At 35.8% G+C, this 26000-nt stretch overlaps 1 protein-coding gene across 1 annotated transcript in view; it reads left to right on the top strand.

The window, feature by feature from the left end:
* Positions 1-26000, top strand: part of KLHL1 (kelch-like family member 1) — a 164750-nt gene that overhangs the window by 87030 nt on the left and 51720 nt on the right. Inside the window, exon 5 of the mRNA XM_010575247.1 lies at positions 9332-9518. Within this exon, the coding sequence (XP_010573549.1) occupies positions 9332-9518 (187 nt within the window). The remainder of the gene's footprint in view (positions 1-9331; positions 9519-26000) is intronic.

Below are 26000 nucleotides of genomic sequence, written 5' to 3'. Positions count from 1 at the left end.
GAAGCTAGTCAGAAAATGGGCTGTAAATTTTCAACTGAAATAAAAATAAGAAAAATTATAAAGAACTGGCATATATTTTCTGCAGAAAAAATCCCACATTTTGTAAAAAATGTTAATTCTGAATATATCAGTCCAAAACTCAAAAACTTTTGTTCTTCGATATATGTCAGGGAGTGAAATAATTAAATTAAATCTCCTTGTATTGCCCGGTAGACAATCACCATAAATGTGAAAAACTTACATAGCCTCTTAAAAAATGCCTGTTTGTGAAGACTAATTCATAATTGGTAAACTCAAAATTACTTGTAATATCATACTTTATAGTAGTAAGTGTTAAGTCTGAGTTTTCTCTGTCCATATTATATATTCATTTTCAGTATGATTTTCCTACTATACTTTGTGACAGTAAGTAGATAAAATGATTCAGGATATATCTTAATGTAGTGAGGTTTGGGAATCATCTGGAATGTGTTCATCTAGATTAAAAATTAGGACTCCGCATTGGAAAATCAAATTCATTTGAGCAAAGGCTATCATGCCTTCCAGAAAAAAGCAACACCTGTGGTAAAAAAAAAAAAAAAAACAAAAAAACTTCCATCACTTCTAGAAAAGAAAGTGAGTGCTTTATTACCTAGATCATGAAAAGCAGCATTTGTTCTTTTCTAGCTAATTTTTAACAAGATTTATAATAATATAAAATCACAATTTAAGTGAAAGCCTATTATTCCTGATTTGAACCTTCTTAGTGAGATTAGCTTTTAAATTATCTGCCATCAATTTTATTTAAGTTTTTAATAATGGCTAATGTCTATTCAATACCTGTAGATTAAACCAAAGATCTTGTTCTTATCAACCACCATTTTAATCCCAGAGAAGACATGGATATGTTTGTTCAGGCAGAATCCTGAATTAACTGATGCATGACCGAATGTATTCATACAGAAGTACATCCATTTAGTATGCTGTTAATAATACTATCTGAGTATAGTGTTGTTTCTACCTACAAGCTCTACTTTAAGTGGAAATAATTACATTTGACATCAGGCTGTTCTTGGAAAAAGAAATAACAAAACTGTTGCAGAATCATTGCAGAATTGTCCTGAAAAACATATGGTCTCTAAGATCAATTAACCTATGAAAAATGTAAATGGCAACTGCTGATCTGTTGCCTATTGCAGAACCTACGTTCAGCTTTTGCAAGGAAGTCTGCATAAATTTTTTGAAAATGGAACATTTAAAAAAAATCTTAAGATGAAACAAAAAAAAAGAAAGTAAATAACTCATTGTTTTGTTTATCACATGGCTTCAAACATTTTTAAATAAGGATATTATATTTAATTAAAGCCATCCCTGGCAGTGTTCAAGGCCAGGTTGGATGGGCCTTTGAGCAACCTGGTCTAGTGGAAGGTGTCCCTGCCCATGGCAGGGGAGTTGGAACTAGACGATCTTTAAGGACCCTTCCAACCCAAACCATTCTATGATTCAGTGATATGAAGTTTAAATATTATTAAACAAGTAGTCTTTATAACAAGAGGGTTTGCATCCAACAGAAGTATCTCAAAGATTATTGGTTTTGTAAAAAAGAAGTAGCACTTCATGAGGGACTTTTTTTCCTTCATGTTTGCAGTGGAGCATAAATAGCCTAAGTGGTATTTCTTAAAATGAATATATACAGTTTTAATCAGAGTAACAATGAATTAAGTTGAAATCTGAAGTTGCAATAGTATTTACAGACATTTCTTGCAGTCGTCTTATAGATAAAAAATATAAAGTGTCAAACAATTTATTCATTTCACCACATTAGGCAACTGAAATACTTTCATTCATATGCCAGTACAATGATGTAGGAATAATGACTTCCTCTTCTACCAGCTTTAGACAGATAAAAATTCTTCTAATTGGAATTTTTTCCAAAGATGCACAGTGTTTCCTAACAGCTAGAGCAGCATAAGCATGGTAAGGCTTTGAAAGCGGACAGAGTACTTTTTTTAAAGAAAGTTTTAAAATAGTATTTTTATACTTCCCAGGAATTCATACAAACCCTTTATTTGCTTTTCATTTTGATCTGTACAAAGAACAATCATGACCTTACATATCAGAAGCCTCTATTCTTTCCTGGTAGCTGCATTACTCTGATCATCAACAATAACTAACCGTAACAAATCTGTACTTGGAAGAAGACACATAAAAGGACAATGATGGCTAATCAAATATCTCTCCTGAAAACCATTCAATGTGCAAACTTCAGGTCATTCCTTCTTCAGATTTTTGTTTCATATGGTAATGCGTTCCTCCAACTCAAGGTTGTCAAGTGACTTCAGATACATTTTGGATCAAGAAAGACTCATGGGTTTTGTTAAACAAAATGTGCCATAAAAAACACATTTCATGTATTCACAGTTCATTTAAAGATTTTAAGCTTTTTGTTCTTCTGTTATGATTATTAATACTATTAAGATAAGGCTAATCCTGTGTTCCGCGTAGCATTGGCATGTAAGTTTCTGAGGGCACAGGACTGTAGGATTTTTTACAGGGAGAAAGCATCTAGATACTGGGATAATTTTTAAAGAACTGGAAGTTGCTTTCCGTCTACGATAAAATTAACATATTTGGGAACGTGTTTGGGTATGAAATTTAATACTGTTCAGGGTATGGAACAATTATATGTTGTTAAGTTCTATTCAAGATTCTAAATCACAATAAATAGACATATTATAGACTAGAATATGTGAGATTGAACTTAACATCATTCAAATCAACTAATCAAATCACTAATACTCTCACCTGCATAGCTGCAATCGATGGGATAAAAGAGGGGCTGGGGGAGACCTGTCAGGGAGCAGCAAAAGCAGAGCTGCTCCGGAAGGAAGGAAGGAAGGAAGGAAGAAAGGAAGGAAGGGAGGGAGGGAGGGAGGGAGGGAGGGAGGGAGGGAGGTAGGTGGGAGCCGACGGTGGCAGCAAGACAGGCAGCAATAAGGGTGCAGTCTCATGGTGCACCCACTGACAGTCACTGCACCAGTACCAAACTCCTCCTTTTGTACTCGTTAGACTTGACTTTCCTTTTGGCAGTACTTGAGTACTTTTCACTCCAGATCTCAAACTGAAAGTGCTTCACTAAGTTGAAGCAGGCCTGCTCTTTGCAGCATTGTGTTGAAAGTAATTTAGAAGTACAGCTGAGAAAGGACTTGGTGGGGGGTTTAACTGGGAAAAATGAGAAGCATGATGACACAAAATTACTAAAATTCTCAGAATTTAGAATTCTATTATAATTCTATTTAGAATTTTAGTCTGAGAAGTTCTAGCAATGCTAGAAGTAACTATGCTGAAGTAGTGCTGATGTGGGTCTTCTCAGAGGTGACAGTTCTGAGTTTCCACGTATTACAAACCCCAGAAATCTTCATTTAATGTTAGATACAATTGTCTCTTACTAAAGTATGTCATAGCCATGGAAGAACAAGCTGAACATAATATGGTTTCCAGGGAAACATTCTTATTAACTGAATTTCCTGATCAAGTGCATCCTGATTTAATAAAAATATATTGATTATTTTGATATAACAAGGAAAGGTAGCTATGGAGTAGAAAAACATTGAAGCAGGTTACTGAAGTTTAGACAACATGAAACAGCTTTGCCTGACTTCTGGTTTCTAAACAGTAGCTTTAATTTCAACTTTTTTTTCCCCTCACTCACAGGGTTTAGCCATTAGGACATTCAGAAATACAATGTTTATCACAAGTCAGCCCATGTGCTAAAATCAGTGGGTAGGAAGGAGGAATGAATATTTTCCTCAAAACTATTTTTGCCATATCTTCACAGTTGGGAAAAGGCCTTGGAATTGTATATTTTACCCCACAAGATTTATTTTTTTTTTACTGTTACTTTTTTAGTTAGTTAGGAGTTGGGGTTTTTTTGACAAAAAAGATTTTTAAGATTTGGCCATAAGTAATTTTTTTTTTTTTGAGGGAAATGAACACAGGTTTCTGTCTGCATTTAAAGTTTTACTTATAATTTTTTTTTTTTCATTTCTAGGAACAATTTCTAATTGGAAAGAAAAAGACACTCAGCCTTTATTTGTGGTTGGTGCATGAAATCTCAGAATTTTGGGACAGGACAGTGTTCACTGATTATTACTTCTTTATTTGAAACATCTGGCAACTCAGTTGGAAGATCTCATAGAGATATATATTTCCTGTAAGAGCGTAGGCACAGCTTGCAACATCAGAATAAAGAAGTAGCTGTCTGATAGGAAGTCACCAAATATGATTGTTTGACTGCGATCCTTACTGATATAATAAGCTTGCCATAAAAATCCTTGTCCATTAATTCCATTAAGTATTAGAAATTATAGGTGACTTAATATATTACCTCAAATTTGTGCAGGGGAAACTGATAATTTGATTTCTCAGCTTTCTTCTGCCTGTATTCTGTTAAATTAATTGTTGACAGAGTTTGATTCAGTAGTCCTAAATGTACATTAAATCATTTTGCAAGATAAGAGATCATCCTGCCTAAACTCTGAACATAATTTGTCTTCAGATCTTTGATTTTTAATCTACTGAGTAGTGTGCTGAGCACTTCAAAGGGAAAAAAATCACAAAAAAAGATATATTAAAAATCTAAATATTATGAAATATAAATTTACCTAGTGTTATGAAATATAATTAATACTGCTGCTTATTAGCACACTTTAATATTCTTACTTAGTAATATTAATTGCATAATAACCAACACCAGAACACGCATACACATGTACACACAAATCCTTACCATATCTAGAATACAAAGTACTTGCTTTTAATTGCTTGATAATCTGAAGTTTCTGAGCCCTTCCATTGTACCGTGGCTGCCAAGATTATAAGGATACACTCTTTCGAAAGTTACTAAAATTAATAGCTTAAATACCTTCCTGAGAATTGTAATTTCCTCTACACACTAGGGGAGGTAAATAAATTTGAAAATAAATTGGACGCTAACCATAGACTCGGTTTTCTTAGACAAAGAAATACAGTAAAAATCCAGTGATTATTCTGCTATTCTTGTACTGACCCTAGCTCATTAATATTAAATGTAAAAACATCTGGAAATGCTGTGTTTCACATAGTAACATTACAATCCATGTGAAAACACACACCAGCTATAAGAGAAGAGAACAGAATCTTGATATTTAAATTCATGAGGTTCAACATGAAGGTAGTGTATGTTAGATCATAATATAGTTCAACAAATATGTCAGAGTAGTATACATTTTAATGCACTTCCTAATAAAATTTTAAGGGGCTACCATTTTGACTGAAAATAGCAGACTTTGGAAGCTGGCCATTTTGCTGTAAAAAAAAGTCAATATCAAAGTTTAAGAATATTTTCAAGTATAATTTATTTCATATGCAATTTATTTGCAAACATTCATATCAAGCTACTAACCTCAACCATGTATAGGGACCCCTTTTAAAAATACTGCCATTAAAGAACACAAATGTCTCTGCTGGTTTTTGCATGTGTCTATTTCTATTCTGCCTGTGCCTCATACTATTTTAATAAGACTCTTGACAACCCAGCATCTTGAGCCTGCAGCCACAAAGCACTTATATGATACGTGTAAGTATACGTTGTTTTAAACTGACCATAGTATTAATGCCTCTTTAGTGAACTTGTTTTTCCAAAAGAGGCTTTTTCTTTTTAAAATTATCTGAAATCTAGACACAGCCAAGTGTGTTTCTGAGGAGTAAACCTTCAATGTAAGATAATTCTGTATAAGATATTGGCTCCCTTTTACTGAATTTCTGTGGTCAAAGGAATATCTCCTTCGAGTATATAGATCAGTAGAAACTAATTAGTTTAAAAGATACATATATGCTAGGAACATGCCAGAATGGGAATCTGTGACAAATTTAAAAGAGCAGCAGATTTAATTTCAAATCTTTTCTGTAACATTTCTCTGAGACTGAATTCATATTAGCAATCTCAATATTCTTCTTGTTTTTCCAGTCAGTTGTTTATTATTTTGCTGCTGTTTCAAAGATGTTTCAGTAGTTTCTTAATACAATAATCATGCACAGTTATAAAAATGAATATGATATATACTGTTTTTTTATTAGAAAATAATAGCAAATAGAGTTTGGGAAAACAAATATATGGAGGGACTTCTATACCTCATTTTCCATGTAAGATGAGAAAAATGCTTGTCCCACCAGACATGGAAAGTTGATGTGACAATTTTCAAAAACCTAATCTGCCTAAATGAAAGAAAGCATGTGAGCCATTCAGTATTGATTGGGAGGAAAAAGTTCTTCACTTGTTGTTACATTAATCCAGATTTGGCACATTGACAGCAATTTATTCAGAGAAACTGAAAGATACTTGAAGTTACCAAAATACATTGATACATACATTTTCAGCCCCTTTATATCTTAGCTGTCTTTGCTTTTCATACATTTATTTTTTTCTTTCATCATTGTGGAATCATCAGTCTTCCACTGCAATGCATAGTCTCCACAACTTAGAGAGTTTGCTCTGTAGTTTAATAATAGAATCAAACTTTCCAGATACAAGAAGTTTTACCAATTTCCCCATGGACTACAAGTACCCTAGTTAGAGACTAATGAGAAATGAAGTCCTCCTTCACTCTAAAAAGTCCATGATTATTAATAGCACAAATCTTACTACTCTTATACTAATCTTTCTGCATTGCCACATAGCTTTTGTACATATATTAAAGGTAATATTCTACTTTGCACAACACAAGATGTGAGTAGTGTTTAACCCACTCAGCATTCCTAATAACTGCATATCTACAATTTTATTGTAGGTAAATTTAATGTTATGTGCCTGGGGAATGAACAATAATAATAAATAAATAAGCAAATTACAAAAAAGCCAGCTCTTAACTTCAAATTTAAAATCATAGTTTCTGGGTTAGCCACTTCCATTCAGGAGTGAAATTTTGAGTGTATACAATAAGAATTTCTGGAAAAGTCAGCTTCAAGATCTGTAGTCGGCAAAAATACAAAATCAAAAGTTACAAGTTATTAGAAAAGAAAAAAGTAACAAAGCAGAACACATCATTATGCCACCACAAAAGTTCACAGTTTGCCATTATCTTTAATAATGTGTGCAGTTCTGCTCCCTTCACAAAAAGAATCTAACAAAACTGAATATTCTTTCATATAAGCAACGATTAACTAAGCTAAGGTTCCTCAGTCTAGAAAAACAGTCAACTAATGAAGAATATGACTGAAGTCTAGAATATTATAAAGAACTTGGTATAGCAAGGCTCAGTTCTTCATTTTCTCTTTCAATAGAAGAATTAGGGGGCACTGAAAGAAAGAAATGAATGAAACAAATTGAGTGAAAGCAAATGAAGCAACAGGAGCCGGGTTTGAAACAGAGGGAGGTAAACCTTCATATGCAGCGAGTGATAGACCAAATTTGTTGTGAAAACATATTGTGGATGCAACAAATTTACATGAGTTCAAAGAAACATTGAACTAGTTCGTGGAAGATAAGGCCCCTGAGAATTACAAAATGCATGGAAAAGACATCTACCTCAGCACGTCCCTGATCTGAAAGTTGGGCACTGGGGAAATATTAAAGGGAATTACTGTATATTCTGAAATAGTCTTATGGTTTGCTCCATAGATTTTGACTTATGGCCACAGTCAGAGACCTATTTTATCTAGGCTAGATGGACCTCCCTCTTCACTTCTTTTAATAAGCAGGTCTATTATCTGTTAGGTCATCAGCCATGTAAAATAAGAGTTCTGGATCACCAGCAGAGATACTGCAGAGTGTAATGCCTTTCTTTGGACCTGAATAGATTCATTTCATGACTGACACCTAAAATCAGAGCAGGAGGCTGCTGTCTACATGTACCAGCTATTAATATTTCAGATGTCACAAAGCATGTGTTATCTGCAAAAGGCTGACAGATGGACAAAGGACATTCATGCATTCTTCAGCAGCCATTGAAGTCCAGATGAAGTAGCTGAGAGTCCTTAAAAGGAATCTAGCTGCCTGGGTTTAGGCAACTGCAAAGCAGTTTGCATACATTTGCATATATGTGTCTGTGAGGGAGATACTTCCTCATAGACTCTGGAAACTAAATTCTTCTGCTTCCTGGCCTTCAGCTGCTTCTCTGAAAATGATTGAGTCTCCCAGACAGATGTTCTATGAGATCTAGAAATCTACCAGACTGTACAGATATGCTACCATATACAATTAAAACCTGCTCTAATTTGATAGTCAGCAGAATATAGGGATCAGCATCTAGAGGTAATACTCAACTGTCTAAACATAGACATTGAGAGTTTGATTGAATTCTGATGCCTTAGGGTATCTGAAATATCTACATGGGTCTGGCAGATCTGGCACAAAATCTGCATAAGCATTGCAGTCTTCTGGCCTGACATCAATCAGATCACGGAATCGTAGAATCATTCAGGTGGGAGCAGACCTCAGGAGGTCTCTAGTCCAACCTCCTGCTCAAAGCTGGGTCAGCTATGAGGTTAGACCAGGTTGCTTAGTCCAGTGGATCTTGAAAATGTGTAGGGTGATTTGCAGCATCTCAAAAGCCAGTAGTTATGTACATACAGGCAGGTAAATCAAACACTTAGCATTTACAACTTGTAACCTTCTTCCTTGGAAACAGAATAGAATATTCCTTCAGGTATATGCACTGAGCAATCTGTTTTGGTAATGACTGATTATAGTTTTTATGCCAATTGTGATAATTACATTATCTGGATTATTAATCCTTAATTTTGCCAATAATACAGCGAAACAATAGATTCAAAACTTGCACAAGCAAGTTGTTTGGGTGGGTTTTTTTGCTTCTTTTGGTTTGTTTTTTTATTGGTTTTGTTGTTGTTGTTAGGGGTTTTTTTTTTGTTTGGTTTGGTTTTAGAAATAAGGGTTGTTCCTGGAAAGTATTACATAAAATACTGCAGAACGTTGTCATGTTATATGACTGCACATTCAAGATGCTTGCAAAAAGATGCTTCTGGATCCTTTCAGTGTTTTGTTGGAAACCAGTAAAATAAGCCAGGCTGTAGCCTACAAGAGAATACTTAATTTTCTTCAATGTCTTCAGTAAGAGTAGTAAGATTGTAGTCTTAAGGGATAGTGAAACAGTGATCTGAAAGTTGCCTAGAGACTTTTAAAAATCAACTAAATATTTACTTTCCTGTCCCTCCTCCAAGAAAAATAGCCCTGTAAACCCTTGTATTCTACAATGAAGTGATATACTTATGACATCAGTTTTGCGATCTTTCATTGCATGGTGTTGCTTTTCTAGGAATTTCTAGCATTTCTTATTCACAATCGTGTCATTCACAGATATTGGCTGACCTAGAAAACCATGTGCTTTTTAAGGATGACCTAGAATGCCAGAAGCTTATTCTGGAAGCCATGAAATACCATCTTTTACCAGAGAGAAGAACTCTCATGCAAAGTCCAAGAACTAAACCTAGGAAATCTACAGTTGGGACACTTTATGCTGTTGGAGGAATGGATAACAACAAAGGTATTAGAGGATATTTGTTATTTTATAAAAGTTATATTTTGCTTTTTCTTTAATAGAAAATAGTGAAATAACTTTCTATTCCAAGATTGGGGTGAAGGTGTCTAAATCAGTCAAGAAATTCTGCCAAGTCTTTTTGTCCAACGAAAATCTACTGATATTTAAGGAGAAGTATAAAACTGTTAGAGAAAAGAAACTGAGTTTTGAGTTCATTCTTTGGTCAAAATTATTGTACTTTCCAGAAAGTATTTTAACAAAAAATCTAGACATTCATTTACCTCAGCTTTACCATTCTAGAAATTATATTTCATTTATAAGTAAGTCAGATATGTACACACCTTTTCTAATCAATGAAAGAAAGGCAGTTTGATACACAGTGTATTCCATCCTTAAGTAGTTGTCTGAAATATTATGGTTGATTCATTGTCTTCTCATGCAGAAGTTTATCAATCTTCCAGAGAAAAAAACTAGACAACTAGCTTAAACTAGATTACTATTTGTCAACAGCTAAAGGAAGGTGAAATTATCCCCATCTTACTGTTAAGAAAAGTAGCAAGCAGTGGAAATTTTATTAAAGTATTTTGTTGTTATTTGTTGGGAATAACAATTATGATGATGTGCTTTTATTTCTGGCAAGAAGTCTAATCCACTATGTCTTGAATGCAATGAAATGAAATATTTGAACTAAAAGCTAGCTGTGTTATAAGCCTATATACTCAGAAAGGCTTTTATTATTATTTTTTCTTAAAATTCACTAACAATTCCACAGTATCTTACATTTTCATGTCCATATTTAGACTGAAGAATATGACTTCAGGAACATTAGTTCTAATATAAAATTAACTGTACTTAATAAAAAGTACAATATAAAAATAGATCTTCAGTATTTCACAACTCTGTTTCTAGGTGTAGTTATTGCAGTTGTTTCACTCAATAGCTGTGGCAATATCATCTGCAAAAGGGCATTGCATGTTTTTCCCATAAAGTTACACCAATGAGAAAGATGTGTGACATTTGTGCTTGTGTGAGAAAGAAATACTGAGAGAATAAGAAAATGTTGAGGAAAGAACCAATACATATATTCTCTTCTTATAGCTGCAGATTATTTTTGTGATTTTAACATTTATAAATGTTTGTGTAGCTAAATGTTAGGCATGGATTTGCACAGAACATTGTCTTTGGATCCTAAAATAACTGAAATACAAATTTCCTCTTACTTACAAATGATGACGAACACTTTAAATATTCAGGTGGTGGAAATGACCATAAAACCAATTTAGGTGCAACTGTATTTGTTCTAGCTTACCATACAGATCTGTTCCTCGTTCCTATAGCAAATCAAAATATAGAAATATTTAGGAAGACAGAACAGAGCATAGCACCATTGCAGCATCAACACTCAGCCTATTTTGCAGATTCAGGTCAGGCAGAAGTGGTTTATTTCTGTAGCAGCAGGAGAGAATGCAACGGGACAGAGGTTCAGCCCTCTGTCAATGTGAACTCTGACTGAAAACAGAAGTACCAGGGCTTATATACATTTACAGCAGATAAAAACTGCTTTGAGAGGGGGCTTGGTATGGCAGAGCAGCTTCTGCATCAAAGGAGCCTTTGTTAGAGTCAATGTAACGTGCAGTCCTGACAACTCAGGATCTGCAACCATGCAGCCTCGAGTTGCATCTGCTCAACTCACTCCTCTTGTGATGCTGCTGTGTCCTTGACTAGCTTTTACGCCCAGCGAGTCTTCCTTCCACACATCAGTTCGGGAGATCTGAGTGCTGTTTGCATGTTTTGAAGTCACCGAGTTCATAAAGCACTCCTCAGTATTTGGGCTGTGAGATGATGCTGATACTGTATTCTCTCTCCTCAATAATTCTTTTTTTTTTTTTTCCCCACAACTTTCTCCACTGAAATGCTGACATGGATGATTGTGATTCACAATGATGTATTTTTAATGCCTCCTGGTGTTTGCTACCAAATATGAAACAGTTACGTGTAAGAACTAGATGAGCTAAGCAAATTAGCAATTTATTAGCTATCATATAAAACAGTGGGTAAGTGCTAGTATTATGAAAGTATTTGAAGGTTATGTGGCCCATCACATAAAAAGTGGCCTCGCATGCTAAATCAAGTTTGTTTTGAAATCTGTTCTATAGTTATCTTCCTTTCCATAAAAAAGAGGTGATAATTAAACTCCAGTAACCAGTGACTGGAATTATGCCTGATGTGAAAAGTTAATGCAGCATAGTACTAATGCGATAGAATTAAAAAGAACAAAGTTAGGTCATTTTGTAATTTTAATTTCCTAAATGTACAAAACCTCATTTAAATCTCTGTTTCCACACACCTTGTTTATTTATTCATTTAGTCTGAAAGGCACATATAAGAAAAGGGTTTTTTCTACATGTTTACATTAATAGAATGAGATGTATTAATAGATTAGAGGTATATGCTTCTGACAATGTTCCATTCACCTTACCCATTCATATCGTCACACTGACTTCTGTAATTTGGATTAGCAGGTTTTAATCATCTAGTATTATACAAAAGCTGTTTAAGTGCACATATAAAGGAGGATGCTAGACTGAAATAAATGAGTAAATGCAAGAAGTGGACATACACCAATTTGTAAGAATGGTAAAACACTGACTTCTTGCAGCCATCTTGGAATCCCAAATGCAGAACAAAAGCCATGTGATAGAACATGATGTATATGGTCTATGTTAAGATAGTTCTATAGAAGGTTATGATGAGGAAAATATACTTGCGCAGCAAGAGGAGATTGGTATAAATAATTGAGCAGTGCTATATTGATGGCAGAATACTGATTGATCTCTCATGATGTGTTCTAACCTGTCTCACTACCTAGCAGGTAGAATAATAAGGGACAAGGAGAATCTGCAGAAAAAGAAAAAAAAAAAGAAAACAGAAGTGTCAGGGTAACCATGATCCAAACCCACTGGTATATATTATTTTTGGAATAGTCCTAGATTAGTTCATCAAAGTCCTAGATTAGTTCATTATTTACTGAATCACAGTCTTTAAGTAAATACAAGGGAAAAAGAAATGAAAAATTACATGAGCAAGAAACTATTCCATAAACATGTGACAGGTCATTAACAAAGAGAGGGAACAGTTGATTTACTGAAACATTGATATTAATGGTGTGTTTTTCATTGATCTTGTGACTAGATATAAAACCTATCACAAAAATTTCTCTGATGTTAAATAGGTGAGGTGCATCATTAGTCTATATCAAGCAATATTAAAAGTCCTCTCATTATTATTTAGATATTTTCTAGAAAGATCTTTTATATTACCACAGATACATTAAAAAATGAATCTTCTGAAATGTGAAATTGTGAGGTCTCCAGTCATTGTTCCTTAAACTCACATCGCATATTTTGCCTTTTCTTTAATGGTTTTCAGTCATTTGTAATAATCCTTTTTTTCTTTACAAGTATGGTTTTTCAAATGTGGTTTATTACTTATATACCATTATTTCACAGGAATGTCATCTAACATAGCTACATGAAGTTACTCATTTGCTCTGGCGAACTTCAAAGATGTCCTTATTTTTCTGGGCTTTTTTTTTTTTTTAAATTTCTAGCAAGGCATTTCTCACAGCACACTTCACTTAATCCTTATTTATTTTAATTTATTTTTTTTCATTTTCATATAGGCATACTTTTTTAATACTGGAAGAAATATTGGACAATGTATTGTAAATACTGTAAATAAAGGGAAAAAATAGAGAAAGATCATGTTTTTACTCTTAGGTAATTTTTCTTGTTTTTTAAGATATGTATCTGAGATGTCTGTAACTTAAAAATCTATCTACCTCCTTCATCTTCTGTTTAGTGGGAATTTGTAAAAGAAAAAGAAAAAAAAAGTAAAATCCATCAAGATTGTTTTGTGGCATTTTGCAAGTTGTGGAAATTACTACAAACCACTTTGTCTTCACATACATAAAACATTTGTCAGCATTCATTATTTATTCATTTGATGTATATGATCAACTTGAGAAAACATGTTATCTTCATCTTATTTGCATTTGCATTCAAAATATATAATGTACAGTAACTGAGTTTAATTTTAGGAATGTGAGTGCTTATAGTCCTTGTATTTGTATAATAAACAAACAGCAAAACCTACTTAAGAAGGTATAGTGTTTCTTTTTAAAAAAGGAAAAAAAAAACCTCCAACGTGTTTATTGCAGAACATTTCTCCCTGGTGTGCATTTTGAAAAGCTTTACATAAATATGCATACTTTGTAAGTATACATAGATGTATGTGTATATATACTCATACATTTAAGTAATATGAATTATTGAGCTGTTCTCTTAAAAGTTTGAGGCTGTAGCATGGTAGAATACCTCACTCTATCTGTTGTACTTAAGCTGTTCCTTAATCCAGCATGCAAATGAATTTATGCCTCAGGCTTCCTGCATTTAATGATAGATCATCTACATAATATATTTTTGTTAAGGTTTTTTTTTTTTTAATAAGAACTTGGTATGTTGTCTTATTCCTATTCAGGTATTAGAATACAAGTAAATAGTCTAATGCTTACAAACTCTGAAGGAAAGTTGGCACAGCCACTGGCTCCAGCCGCCTGGGCCCAGGACCCACTGGAGCTCTCAGCACGGTGCTCCCGGGAGCCCGGGGTCTCTGCTGGGCCTGAGGGATGAATCTGCCGTTTTCCCATTAGCAGGTTCAACCAGCAGCAAAGTTAAGCGTGTGTCCCAGAGACAGGCACAGACACGCACGGACACGCACACAGGCATTTCTGGATAGAAAAAAATCCAGATTGTAACACCATCTGGTAGTTTTTCAGTACTTATTTTACATCACTTAATTTCTGGCATTTTTTCAGTGTAGTTAACTTCTGAAATTGCTGATTCAGTTACGGTTTGAAATAAAGAGAAGAACTTGAAGTGATCTATTCTGAAGCCTCCATGGCTTCAAATATAAGGGAAGAGGCAAAGTTACCACACGGGAGATAAATTTCATCATCCCACAAACTCCCCACCTTGCCAATCTGTTGCCCTGGTATTCACACCTGTTGGTACAACCTGTGGGGTCAAGCAGACAGCGCAAGAGGCTGCTGCCTTCATGGGAATATTTGGGGCGTTATTCTCCAAAGAACTCTCCTGTGTCCCTCCTCATTACTTCCCTGCTGCTTACTCTATTTTCTGACATTTCCAGTGCAGATATTTTATCGCTGATTAAGGTACACAGAAAAAAAAAGAAACCTTGTGTATGGTCTAGAGAAGACAAATGCATGGCAGCTGGACAATTTAGAGAACCACTGCACTGTCAGAAACATTATCCTTTTCCACACACTAACCAATTTCCGTTCTCTGATCACCCAAGTTTTAGTAATGGTTGTTACTACTGGGATTGGCTTTGGAGTAAACTAAGTAATTTCTTCCAGCACAAATCCTGAATGTTGTTCTGGAGACCGTTCACTGCAGGAACAACCCTCAATAGCCAGTGTGGATAAGACTTCAAAAATGTCGGCACCTACTGCCCTGTGCAGTCCTCCAGCTCTATCTTGCACCTTCAGGCACCTCAAAAATCTTCATGCCAAATTCTAGGAAATGCTCCAAAAGGCTACAGTTTCAGGCATAGGAACATCCCAGTAAGCTTCAGTGTTATTTTTAACACTGAACTGGAAGACCAAATGAACACATTTGTCCCTTTGGACTACAGCAGGCACTATGTAGAGCCCAGTGGATACTGGGCATTAGCTGGCTCCTATCCATGCAAGTTAGGGATAGCACCCTTTACAACAGGTTTACCTTAGAGGGAGGTAATTGCAACAAAACAATCTCCCAGGAACTGAGCCAACAGCTAAGCAGTGTGGATGAGCATCTGTACAGCTATAATGATAGATAATAAAAGAAGACTGGGGGTAATAGGAAATTGGTGGTGTTGCAGCACCAAACTGCTCAGTTCACATCGTTTAAACCAAATCATGATCAAAGCAGCTTTTTTATTTACTTCTAATACATAATTAACTGGCAATCAGATGAGCTAAGTCTTTAGGATCAATATCAGTCATGTGGTAGCTGAACTGCAGTACAAGACACTTACAAAATAGGAAATAACTTCTTCAAATTTCTGAACACCCTTCTTAGGCAAATCCCCAAAAGTTCTAGTCACAGACACACACGTGCACACACATGCACAGACACACACACACAAGCACAGATACACGCACTCCCTCTCACAGTTCGTGCAGGTCACCATCACCCCCTCCCCAGGGGTGGGAGCTCCACTGGGTGCACACCTCTCCTGTGGGAGATGCAGTTCCCCCAGCATTTGCTGCTGTCCACAGGTAGAACTTTTCTTTTTACTGTTAGCACCTTATTTGCACAAGTTCTAATACAAAACTGCTTTTAAAGAAGAGGCATGTGTTTCATTGATGAGCAAAGGTAGACTAGTGGACTGCATGTTATAAATCATTAATAAAAGGGACTTTTGTAAGTTTTAGACTAGATAAAAAACATAAAACATTAATGTTTTTCTGTTATAAAACATAACACTATATTGTAAAACAAAACACCCAACACTAAAGGCATACCTAAAATCACTGTCGAAAAGCTGTCATTTCTGATACTCTTTAAAATATTGGAAAAAACTTGTATTAGTTTTAGAGAATTCTGATCATATTGAATAATTAATCAGAATTCTCTGATCAGTTCAGAATATTCCCAAAAGTTTTCTGATATTTGTTCAAGTCACTTCATGGCAAAACTTTATGACTTTTTTTTTTCCACTCAAAAAATGTAAGACACTTTTGTGTAGAAGTGCCAGAGTTTTGGAGTGCTTAAAAGAATTTTTTACAGTCTATAAGAGAACAGTATTTAACTGCTACCCTGTTTTCTGTATAGCTCTTTCTTTACCAAGAGATTCTCCTTGATATCTGTGTCAGTAACCTATTTAGGTCACACTCGTTCCACTTGAGTAACCATCTTTTCAGTTCAAAATGTAACGTTGCAGATCACTAGATCGAGGTCATCAGTTTGCACCTACTCACAGCAGCATCTCTAAATCTTGAACAAAATGGTCAGAATACATGTCAGCAACAGCTTCAGTAATAGCAAAATCAGCAGAAAGTCTTGCAGGGGAAAAAAAAAAAGCAGAAATTTTGTGATGTTGAATGTAGAACTCCTACCCTTCTTCATGGGTTTAAGTACTGAGTCATTCTAGCTATGAGAAGAAAAAAGTACCTTTATGGTGGAAATGTTTATATTGAATACAAAGGTGGGGTCTGGAGCAAGGGGGAGATGTTTAGGCATTTGTATCTGCTTCTGAAGCAATTTTCACTTTGTTTATACCAAAATTCCTGCATTTATGCTTAACTGAAATGAATACATTGCTGTCATAGTCTCAGACATTCTTCATGAAGTTTATCTGACTTCCTGTAGCCTAGCTACAGCAGGTTGAAAAATACTTAATAACATCTTTGGAAGTAGGCTCTAGAAATTTCTGCATTTGACTTGAAACATAGAGCTGCAAACAATATTGCAATCAATTTATTCTTTTTCATGCAATGACCTTGCTATATGGTTAGTCTTCAATCATGAAAAAAATATGAGAATGACAACCAGCTTTATACAAAATTCTTGATTTACAATTCATTAGCAAGGAAATGTAATATGCTTAGCTTCAGAAAAAGAGTAAGTGTAACAGGAAGATAACTAAAAGATGACTTAAAAAATTTCACCAAAACAATTTCACAATTTTATAAGCTTACAAATGTTAACTAAAAAAAAAAATAGAAATTTGTATTGTGCAATGGTGTACTGATTTGTACATAAAGGTAAAACTGTGAGATCTAGTAATATTGTTTCATCAGAAACATTGGATGGGAGAATCATATACACCCCTGCTGCGTACACACAGGAATTGTCAGCAGCAGTTGGACCTTCATGCAAAAGTACCCTGATTATCTACAGTACATTCATTTCTAAAGTTTTCTTCCTCTGTAGATCTCTCATTACTTCATAAACCTTGATTAATCAGGGCTTATAATGCCCATGAAAGTATGCACAATACACAGAGCTAATCTCATCCAATACCCAGCTGGATCATAAGTGGAATTTAAGTTAAAAAAAAAATATAATTGAAATGTATCCAGAACATCAGGAAAAATCCTTACTTATCGGAAATCATTTGTGCTTCCACACACTTTTGTTTATCATGCAAATAGCTATTAAATGAATTCTTTTCACCTCTCTATGTCTTTTTCATATACTCTGTCTTCAATACTACTCACTGAAATAACTCAAGCTTTTTTAGAGATTGGTCCATCTGAAAAATAGGGCTTTGTGCATTTTTGTGTGTATAGAGGAATTGCCTGAGTGTGTAGTATGTTTATTATAAGATCCTCAATGTTCTATGTATTTGCTTTTCTTTAATCTTCGCAGTTTCATATCCAATATATTAGTCTAATAAGTCATATTTTTCCTTTTTACTGTTAGACAACTAAAAAAACACTAGAGTGAAACTGTGGTGTACTGTGGTATTTTGTTTTATAGGAAAATATGTCTATCTCTCCATAATCAGCACATACGCTGCAGCCAAAAATGAATAATGATTTTTTGCTTTATTTATTTTATTCATATTTCCACATTAAACCTGCATGTCCCATTTCCCTAAAAAAATATACTATAATATCTTCCCAACTGCTTCCTTCCATCCTCCTGTTCTTGGGAAACTGGATTTTCCAGTTTTCTGAAACATTTAATCAGAATTACTTCGGTTTGTCCATGGGGATTAGAAAAAAAGTAGTTGTCTACAGTTTTCTAACATTGGTTAGACATCCTATCACAGCCTGTGTAGACTGGGGTAGGCAGTCTTAACCAACATTGCTCATTTCTTTGAGTTTGCACAGTTTGGAAGTTGTTTCAGTTACGAGTCAGCTCTGCTGACTGCCATCTACAAGAAACGGCAGAGAGGAGAAGACTTTCTGATCTCAGCCGGCGTGTGATGCTATCAATTTTTGCTTGTCACTGGAACCAGCATCCGGCTGAGTGACTCTTCCTCCATTGCACCACACCATGGTGGTTTGAAATAGGTTGTTTGACTCTAGATACTGATATCACCTTGGAAGTGGTGAAAGTGAATGTAGAGAGGGTTCCTTCCCTCTTCCTGCTAGATGCCTGTGTCCAGGGGATACTCTATAGTCCCTCCAGATCTGATGGCAAAGAGTGACTCGTGGTCCTGCAATGTAATTGTTGTTTCTGTATACACTTGTTCGGAGTTAATGAAATCATGTGAAGCCTGTGTCACAGACAACTAGAATGCTGTTTTCATATCAGGGTTAGGATGCTTAAAAACCTGTAGAGGTGCTTGAGCTTAGAAAGCCTGCTAAAATCCTTTTCAGAGTTACTGCAGGATGGAAGGAATCGTACATGCTGCATCCTCATCCAGTCTGCCAATGAGGAATGGACCCTGAAATGAATGCTGCACACAGGTGTTTCTTCCATTTTTGTTTTAGTGCTCCCACTAGAACCTAGTAAGAAACAACTACGTATGAAATATAAGCATTCAGGACCAGGGAGTGAGCTGGGTGCCATGCGATTTGACAGTATATTTGGATCCTGTTAATTTGGTTACTCTTAGTTCCTAGCTGAAAACTGGCAGGATGTAGACACAAGGACAATGCAGTAGTCTTACCAACCCAAAGTCCAGGACTTAAGTACAGGTCAAGCACACAACTTTAAACAAGTCTTTTATGTTGTAAAAGGTAATAATACATTGCCTGTCACGATTCTCCCAAGTTCCTCAGTCTTCAACATATCCTTCTACGTATGAAAATACTATTGTCTCTTTTTCTTTATAGGGAAACTCAAGCACAGAGAGGAGAAAAAAAAAATCTCTATGTTGGATTTAGGTACCAAAATGTTAAGTGTGAAGATACTCTATCAGTAAGTGGCTACTTCCTAGAACGGACTCCTATGTGAAGTGCCTTGCTTTGGTTTACAGAACACAAGGAGAGTAAGCTTAGTGAATGGGAACTGTGAACATAAGTGCATGTGTCAAGATGCTGTCTAGAGCTAGTCAAAAGGGAAATGCAGAAGTCAGAGGTGTCTTAAGTCACATGCGTTCTGCAACTTCTGGACTTAGCTCATGGCTCCTATCCCTCACCTTCTCCTCCTCACTCTCCTAAAACTGAAAATAAAATACACGGGTGTTCTGCAGCAAAGATGGATTGTAAAAAGCATTCATATGGGAACCGTAGCATAAACATTCTCCTCAAACTGATGATGTTTCTCCCTGCTCCAGAAGATCTTAAATTCCTTTGTGAAATAAATAAATACAAGATATAAAAGTGACATTTCTAGAATAGGTCCTGTAAGCTCAACTCTTCATAGACATGGTGGGATTAAAACCTTTCAAGCTCAGAAGCAGACAGGAGAAAGACACATTAGGATAAGGCTAAGAACACTGCTATTTGTGTCTTATTGTATTCCCTGCAACATCCTGTCTTTATGTCAGCACAAAATTCCTTATTACCTCTTTAAATGATGTCAATCTTAGACTTTACATTAAAATGTGTTTTCTTCATGGACTACCTACAATCTTTCCTCTCAAACCTGTGTCTATCAGTCTCCCATGTATTATCCAACATCTTTTGTCCCTCAGTTACATCTTTGGCTCCATTTCTTTGCATGTTTCTTCCTCTGACTTCTATTTCCTCCTCCAAACTGTTCTAAAAATATATAAGTAATGTATAAGTAGTGTGAGGTGGTGTTGTTATTTTAGAGAGTGTAGATAGACAACTTCAGAAGATAAATAATTGTCTGCAAAGTTCCTTTCCCACCCACCCCCCTTCACAGTTGCAAAGGCTGCTGTAAAAAGCAGAATATGTAGGGCAGAGCATGTAAAGAAACAGACGGGAAAAGAGGTGAGATAGCCATGTACAATGTATGGTTATGTAGTTTTGGGGCCAGTAATTATTCAAACCACAGGGATTTGCATAATTTAAAAATTACCATACAGCTGTGGGTCAGTAATTTAAGAAAAATCTGTACAGGCTGTGATAATTTTATTGGGGGATAATTTTAAGTAATGTTTAAACCAATGTTAAATTCAAGGCCATATTTACTTTATAGCAGGAGTAGAACCATCAATAAATTGAAAGTAAAAGAATCGTGAGGTATTAACAAGTACACTTTAAAATATGTTATGACTCACACTTTGCAAATTGTATACTTGCTTTACAATTTAGGAGTTATTTGTCACCACTCATAGGGCAAGGTTATTCTCTCAAAAATAACAGCTTTTCAGGACAGAAAGTTTCTCTTCAAGTTCTTTATAAAGCACCTTCTAAATGCTCTGTGAGGTACTGGGAATGAACGGTCCCTTGGCCCCTGGGTACCTTGGTGAATAAATCTGGAGACGATACTGCAATCCATACAAAATACAGTGTGGAACATTTCAGTTCTCTAAATTGAATAAGAATCCCTCCTTAAAAATTATGTATTTTGAAGATACATCTTTATATCTTATTAATTTTTCAAGGGAAGTGCTCAACTGTGGTAGCACAGGAAGAGGGAACAGGGTACAATAGCAGACAGTTAAGGAGCTTGACAAAGAAACATTTTATTGTCACTGTATCTGTTTCAAACAAGAAAATGAAAATCTGCAAAAGTGCTAATAAATTATAATGAGATATGAATACTGAAAGAAAATGTTAAGTTAGTTACTTTAGGGAACATACAGCAGTGGTACTGCATAAAAATGTTATCTAATAATTTGTAATTTGTAAGCATTTAATCTGATTCTTCACATTAACTAAAATGAATCAGAATTCTAGAAAAACAAAAGCATTTGGACTACAGTTACTGAAATACATTATGCATGTGAACCAGGTTATGCTCAAAAGGTAAAGACTGAAAGCAGTTCTTGCCTCCTAAAACTGTTGTTTTCAAAGTATCTATTATTGAAAGTTACTTTAAAATATCAGTGTTGTTTTACATAAATTCTCATAGAAAAGAAATGCAGTAGAAAACTTGCCTGGGATCCGTTCCCTTGTCTTGAACTGCCATAGCCTGCATTACTGAAACCGGTATGGTCTTTCCCCTTTCACTCTAATGTAGGAAGGTACTAACAACCGATGCTAGAACTAGAATATGGTTCACCTAAATTTTAGTGTTTGCACATGTCTACACCTGAACTATACACTTAGTGCCCACTGTAGTCAATACAGATGGAGATACTACAGATGATCTAGTCAAGACTGACATTTGCTGGACAGGATAGCTGTACAGAATCCATTGGCACTGCTGACTAGGACTACCCTGGGAGCTTATACAAATGCCTCAAACTGCAGATGCCTACATTTTCATGTTTGAAGCTATATCCCTCCCCACTCCTGATAGGATGAACTGAATCCATCCTAGTTATCAAAAACAACCAGGAAATTGAACAAAGGAAGAAACTGTGTCCGTTCAGAGAATATTATAGCACTGTGGCTGTAGTGGAATAACACCACTCTATTCTTATTTAAATTCATCTTTTGCCTATCTTTGTGTGTCTTTATTCCTGTTTTGCAAAAATATTTGGGTCTTTACACCATCATCTTCTTCCCACCATCTCACCTTCATCTTACTGTCTGCTTTTATCCTTTTCATTTTTTTCCCCAATTTATTTACCTCTACCTAGTTAAATCTAGTGAATAAATATATGGCCGTAGAATGAACCAGTATTTGCCATCATATTATTTATTTTTGCATGCCTTACTTCTTCTGCTTATATCTGGGTTTCAGTCTGTAATATATATAGTTGATTTTTACATTGATTTTTGCGGTGCCTAGCACAATAAGACATATTTGTGAGTAGTTCTTTACATACTACCACAGCAAACATGATTAATGTAGATTTTTCTGGCCCTGAAATCTACAGCCTGTTTAAATCCTGCATCTATTTGGTTTTATTTACTTAAATCAAAAGTAATAAACTTACAGCTATTCACAGTTCTGAGTGCACCACCACATTGTTACTAACACAATAAAATCACATCAACATTACAGTAAATTCAACAATAAGGTCTTCATTATCATTTTGGTTTCTTGCAACTTCAACACAGTTCAGGATCTCTATTTTCTCTTACATGTAGTGTTGAATTTATTTATTTCTGTTTCTTCTCCTATCTGCTCACTTTTTTTCCTATACTTCTGACAGTTTTCTGTGGCATCTGAGAAAATCATAACTTCCTGAACCTGTGGAACAGAGGCTTAATCTAACACCATGGGGCCTCCAACAGAACACTCTTATGTGTGCCTAAGTTATTTAGCTGTACCATGAAAAGACTCCTGTGAGATCATATTTTTTTATATATATATGTATGTATGTATGTTACTGTGAAAAACCTAAAGAGAAAAAAAAAAATTATAAAGTTGGTTAGACAATTATAGACCCTTTGTGACCTGTAGGCAAGTTAGACTGTTTATGGTCTCTCTGTTTCAGTAATGTTTCCAGTTTCCTGCTTTCTTTCTGATATCATACTAGTTTAATAAGGGACTTGCTTATTTCTTCTTTTTCCAATCATGTAAATATTTTATCAGTTTGTAGAGAACAAGTATGGTAGTGATACGACAACTGAGAAAAGAACATGATTTCTGCTAAAAAAAAAAGAAGTGACATATTTAAAGATGAACGAGGGACTAAAATTACATCAACTTTCTACTGACAAGTAGAGAGATGGAACATCAATAAAAAATTGAAGTACATACAAAGGTTAAGTTTAATGTGACTCATAATTTACTCTTAATTACTTACTGATTACTTTCTGTAAAGGTAGACATCCATCATAATCACTTTGACCTGCATAATCCCGTAATACTTATAATACCACTGACCGCCTAAAGTCAGTGGGTGTCCCTTATTGAGAATATATATGGAAGAATGTCCCTCACAGTAAAATGGTGCACTACCTGCCATATTTCATATTTTTCTGAAGTTCTTACATTGGTTTTACTCACATAAGTACACGTGCAATCTGTGCTTACTGCCCCACTACTCTTTTAAGTGAAAAACTGGTCTTTTATAAACATCTATTAGTTTATTATTATCCAAAGTCTTATAGGAAAACAAGTTACACTTTTATCCATGATGACAAACACTATGACTTGTCATTTTATTATATGTATAAGGATACATTTATGACTAGTATACTTTCCTAGAGCTTTGTGCAGTGAGCTTTTGTTGCAGTTTTTTGCTGCATTTTGACAGTCAGTTGGATTGATGAGTCACTCCTTTTCTGTCTATTCATCTTTTTTCGATAGCTGTAGTCACTCCAGTATCTCAGGGACTAGACACCAACACCCACTACCAAGAAGAAAAAATTGCAATCAGGAATTGGTCTTACAACAGTCTCTTTTAGGAACTCTTATACTCCCTGTTATTATATAATTTAATTAATTTATCTCTAAAATAGAGAATTAAAGGTAGACAAATACTCTATTGTACTTTCCATGTTTTATTTACAGATGAAAAATTGACATGTATGTTTAAAAATATATGCATGTATCTATATAAAATGTATGCATTATGTATAAACATATGTGTATATATATAATATTAACTTGAACTCATGCTCACATTCAAGTTCAAGTTCTCACCTGCCTGCATATCTATACCTGATAAGAAAATGTAATGATGCTAGCCAGTGATGCTAACTGATGGATTGAAATGGTATACCTCTATTTTGATGTTGCATTTCATCTCACCATCACTTTCTTAACTCTCAGGCTCTACCTTTAGAAATGTCTAGTGTCCTACTACAGTGGAGTGCACACTGCAATTCACAAAGCAGCTCTCATTTCTTTGAAATCTTTTCCTGACAGTATGACAGGACTACTGCAGGGGCTTGCTGGGCACAAGAGGGCTGTCTTCACAGCGGCTGGTGGATGCTGTGGCCAGAGTCCAATGGAGCTAGTATTAGAGGCTTATCTGGACAATCTCATGGCTTTATTCCAGTCTGTAACCTAGATTTCTTTCCTTTAGAAAGAAAGGCTTGTGGAAAAGGTTGCAGATAAGGAAGAATCCTGGTGCTTATCCAATTCTTGTCCAAGTAGGGGACTGGACCATGAACAGAGGTGAGAGATACATTAATATGGATATGACCAAAGAAACAGTCTGGGAACAGGCCCAATATGCAGACTGGACCCACTTCTTAGGGAAGTCTGCTGCCTCTCTGGAGCCCGGGTTAAAGATGTGAAGATAAAACTTCCTGCCCTGGTATGGCCCTCAGATTATTATCCATTATTGATTTTTCAGGTAGTCAGCAATGAAGTTGCAACAATAAGTCCAAGGGCAATCAAGAGGGACTTCAGGGCCTTAGGACAGGGATCGAGGGTTAAGGGATCGAGCACAAGCAGTGTTCTCCTCTATGCTTCCAGTTGCGGGGAATGATGAGGGAAGAAACAGGAAGAGCCAGCAGATCAATACCTGGCTCAGAGTGTGGTGTCACCAGCAGAATTTTGGGTTTTTTGATCATGGGTTGGTTTACATGACACCAGGCCTGCTGGTGACAGATAGGGTATGCCTGTCTCAAAGGGGGAAAAGGATCTTTGTGCAGGAGTTAGCAGGGCTCATTGAAAGAGCTTTAAACTAAATTTGAAGGGTGGAAGGAATAAAACTAGGCTCACTAGAGATAAGCCTGGGGGCAGCATGTCAATGTCTGAGGGATGGTGTGCTAGCCAGGTCCTTTGGTCTGCCATCTCATTGGAGAAAGGGGATGGAGATCCATGCAGCAGCAGAGATGTGAGGGTTATTGATGTGTTAGAAATGACAGGAGGGCCTGAGAATGGTCACGTGGGAATTAGTACTTCTCCCCCCGAAAAGGTGGCGGGATCAATAGCCCAACTGAAGTGCCTGTACACCAATGCACACAGCACAGGCAACAAACAGGAGGCGTTGGAAGCCATTGTGCAGCTGGAAAACTATTATATAGTTGCCATCACGGAAGAACGATGGGATGATTCGTGCAATTGGAGTGCTGCAATGGCTGGCTATAAACTCTTCTGAAGGGATAGGCAAGGAAGGAGAGGCGGTGGAGCAGCCCTGTATGTTAGCGAGTGTTTTGATTGTCTAGAGCTTGATGATGGTGACAATAGGGTTGAGTGTTTATGGGTAAGAATCAGGGGGGAGGCCAACAAGGCAGATATCATGGCAGGAGTCTGTTACAGACCACCCAACCAGGATGAAGAAGCAGATGAAATATTCTATAAGCAGCTGCAAGAAGTCTCACAATTGCTAGCCCTTGCTCTTGTGGGGGACTTGAACTTACCAGGTGTCTGCTGGAAATAAAATACAGCAGAGAGGAAAGAGTCTAGGAGGTTCCTGGAGTGTGTGGAAGATAACTTCCTGGTGAGTGAGCCAACTAAGGAGGGCACTCCACTGGACCTGTTGTTTGCAAATAGAGGACTTGAGGGTGATGTGATGGTTGGAGGCCGTCTTGGGCACAGC

The sequence above is a fragment of the Haliaeetus leucocephalus genome, unplaced genomic scaffold (assembly GCF_000737465.1).
Source record: "Haliaeetus leucocephalus isolate CR32 unplaced genomic scaffold, Haliaeetus_leucocephalus-4.0 Scaffold462, whole genome shotgun sequence".
In the NCBI taxonomy this organism is placed as follows: Eukaryota; Metazoa; Chordata; class Aves; order Accipitriformes; family Accipitridae; genus Haliaeetus; species Haliaeetus leucocephalus.
The sequence above is the reverse complement of the archived record's forward strand: the minus strand, read 5'-3'. Positions and strand labels throughout refer to the sequence as shown.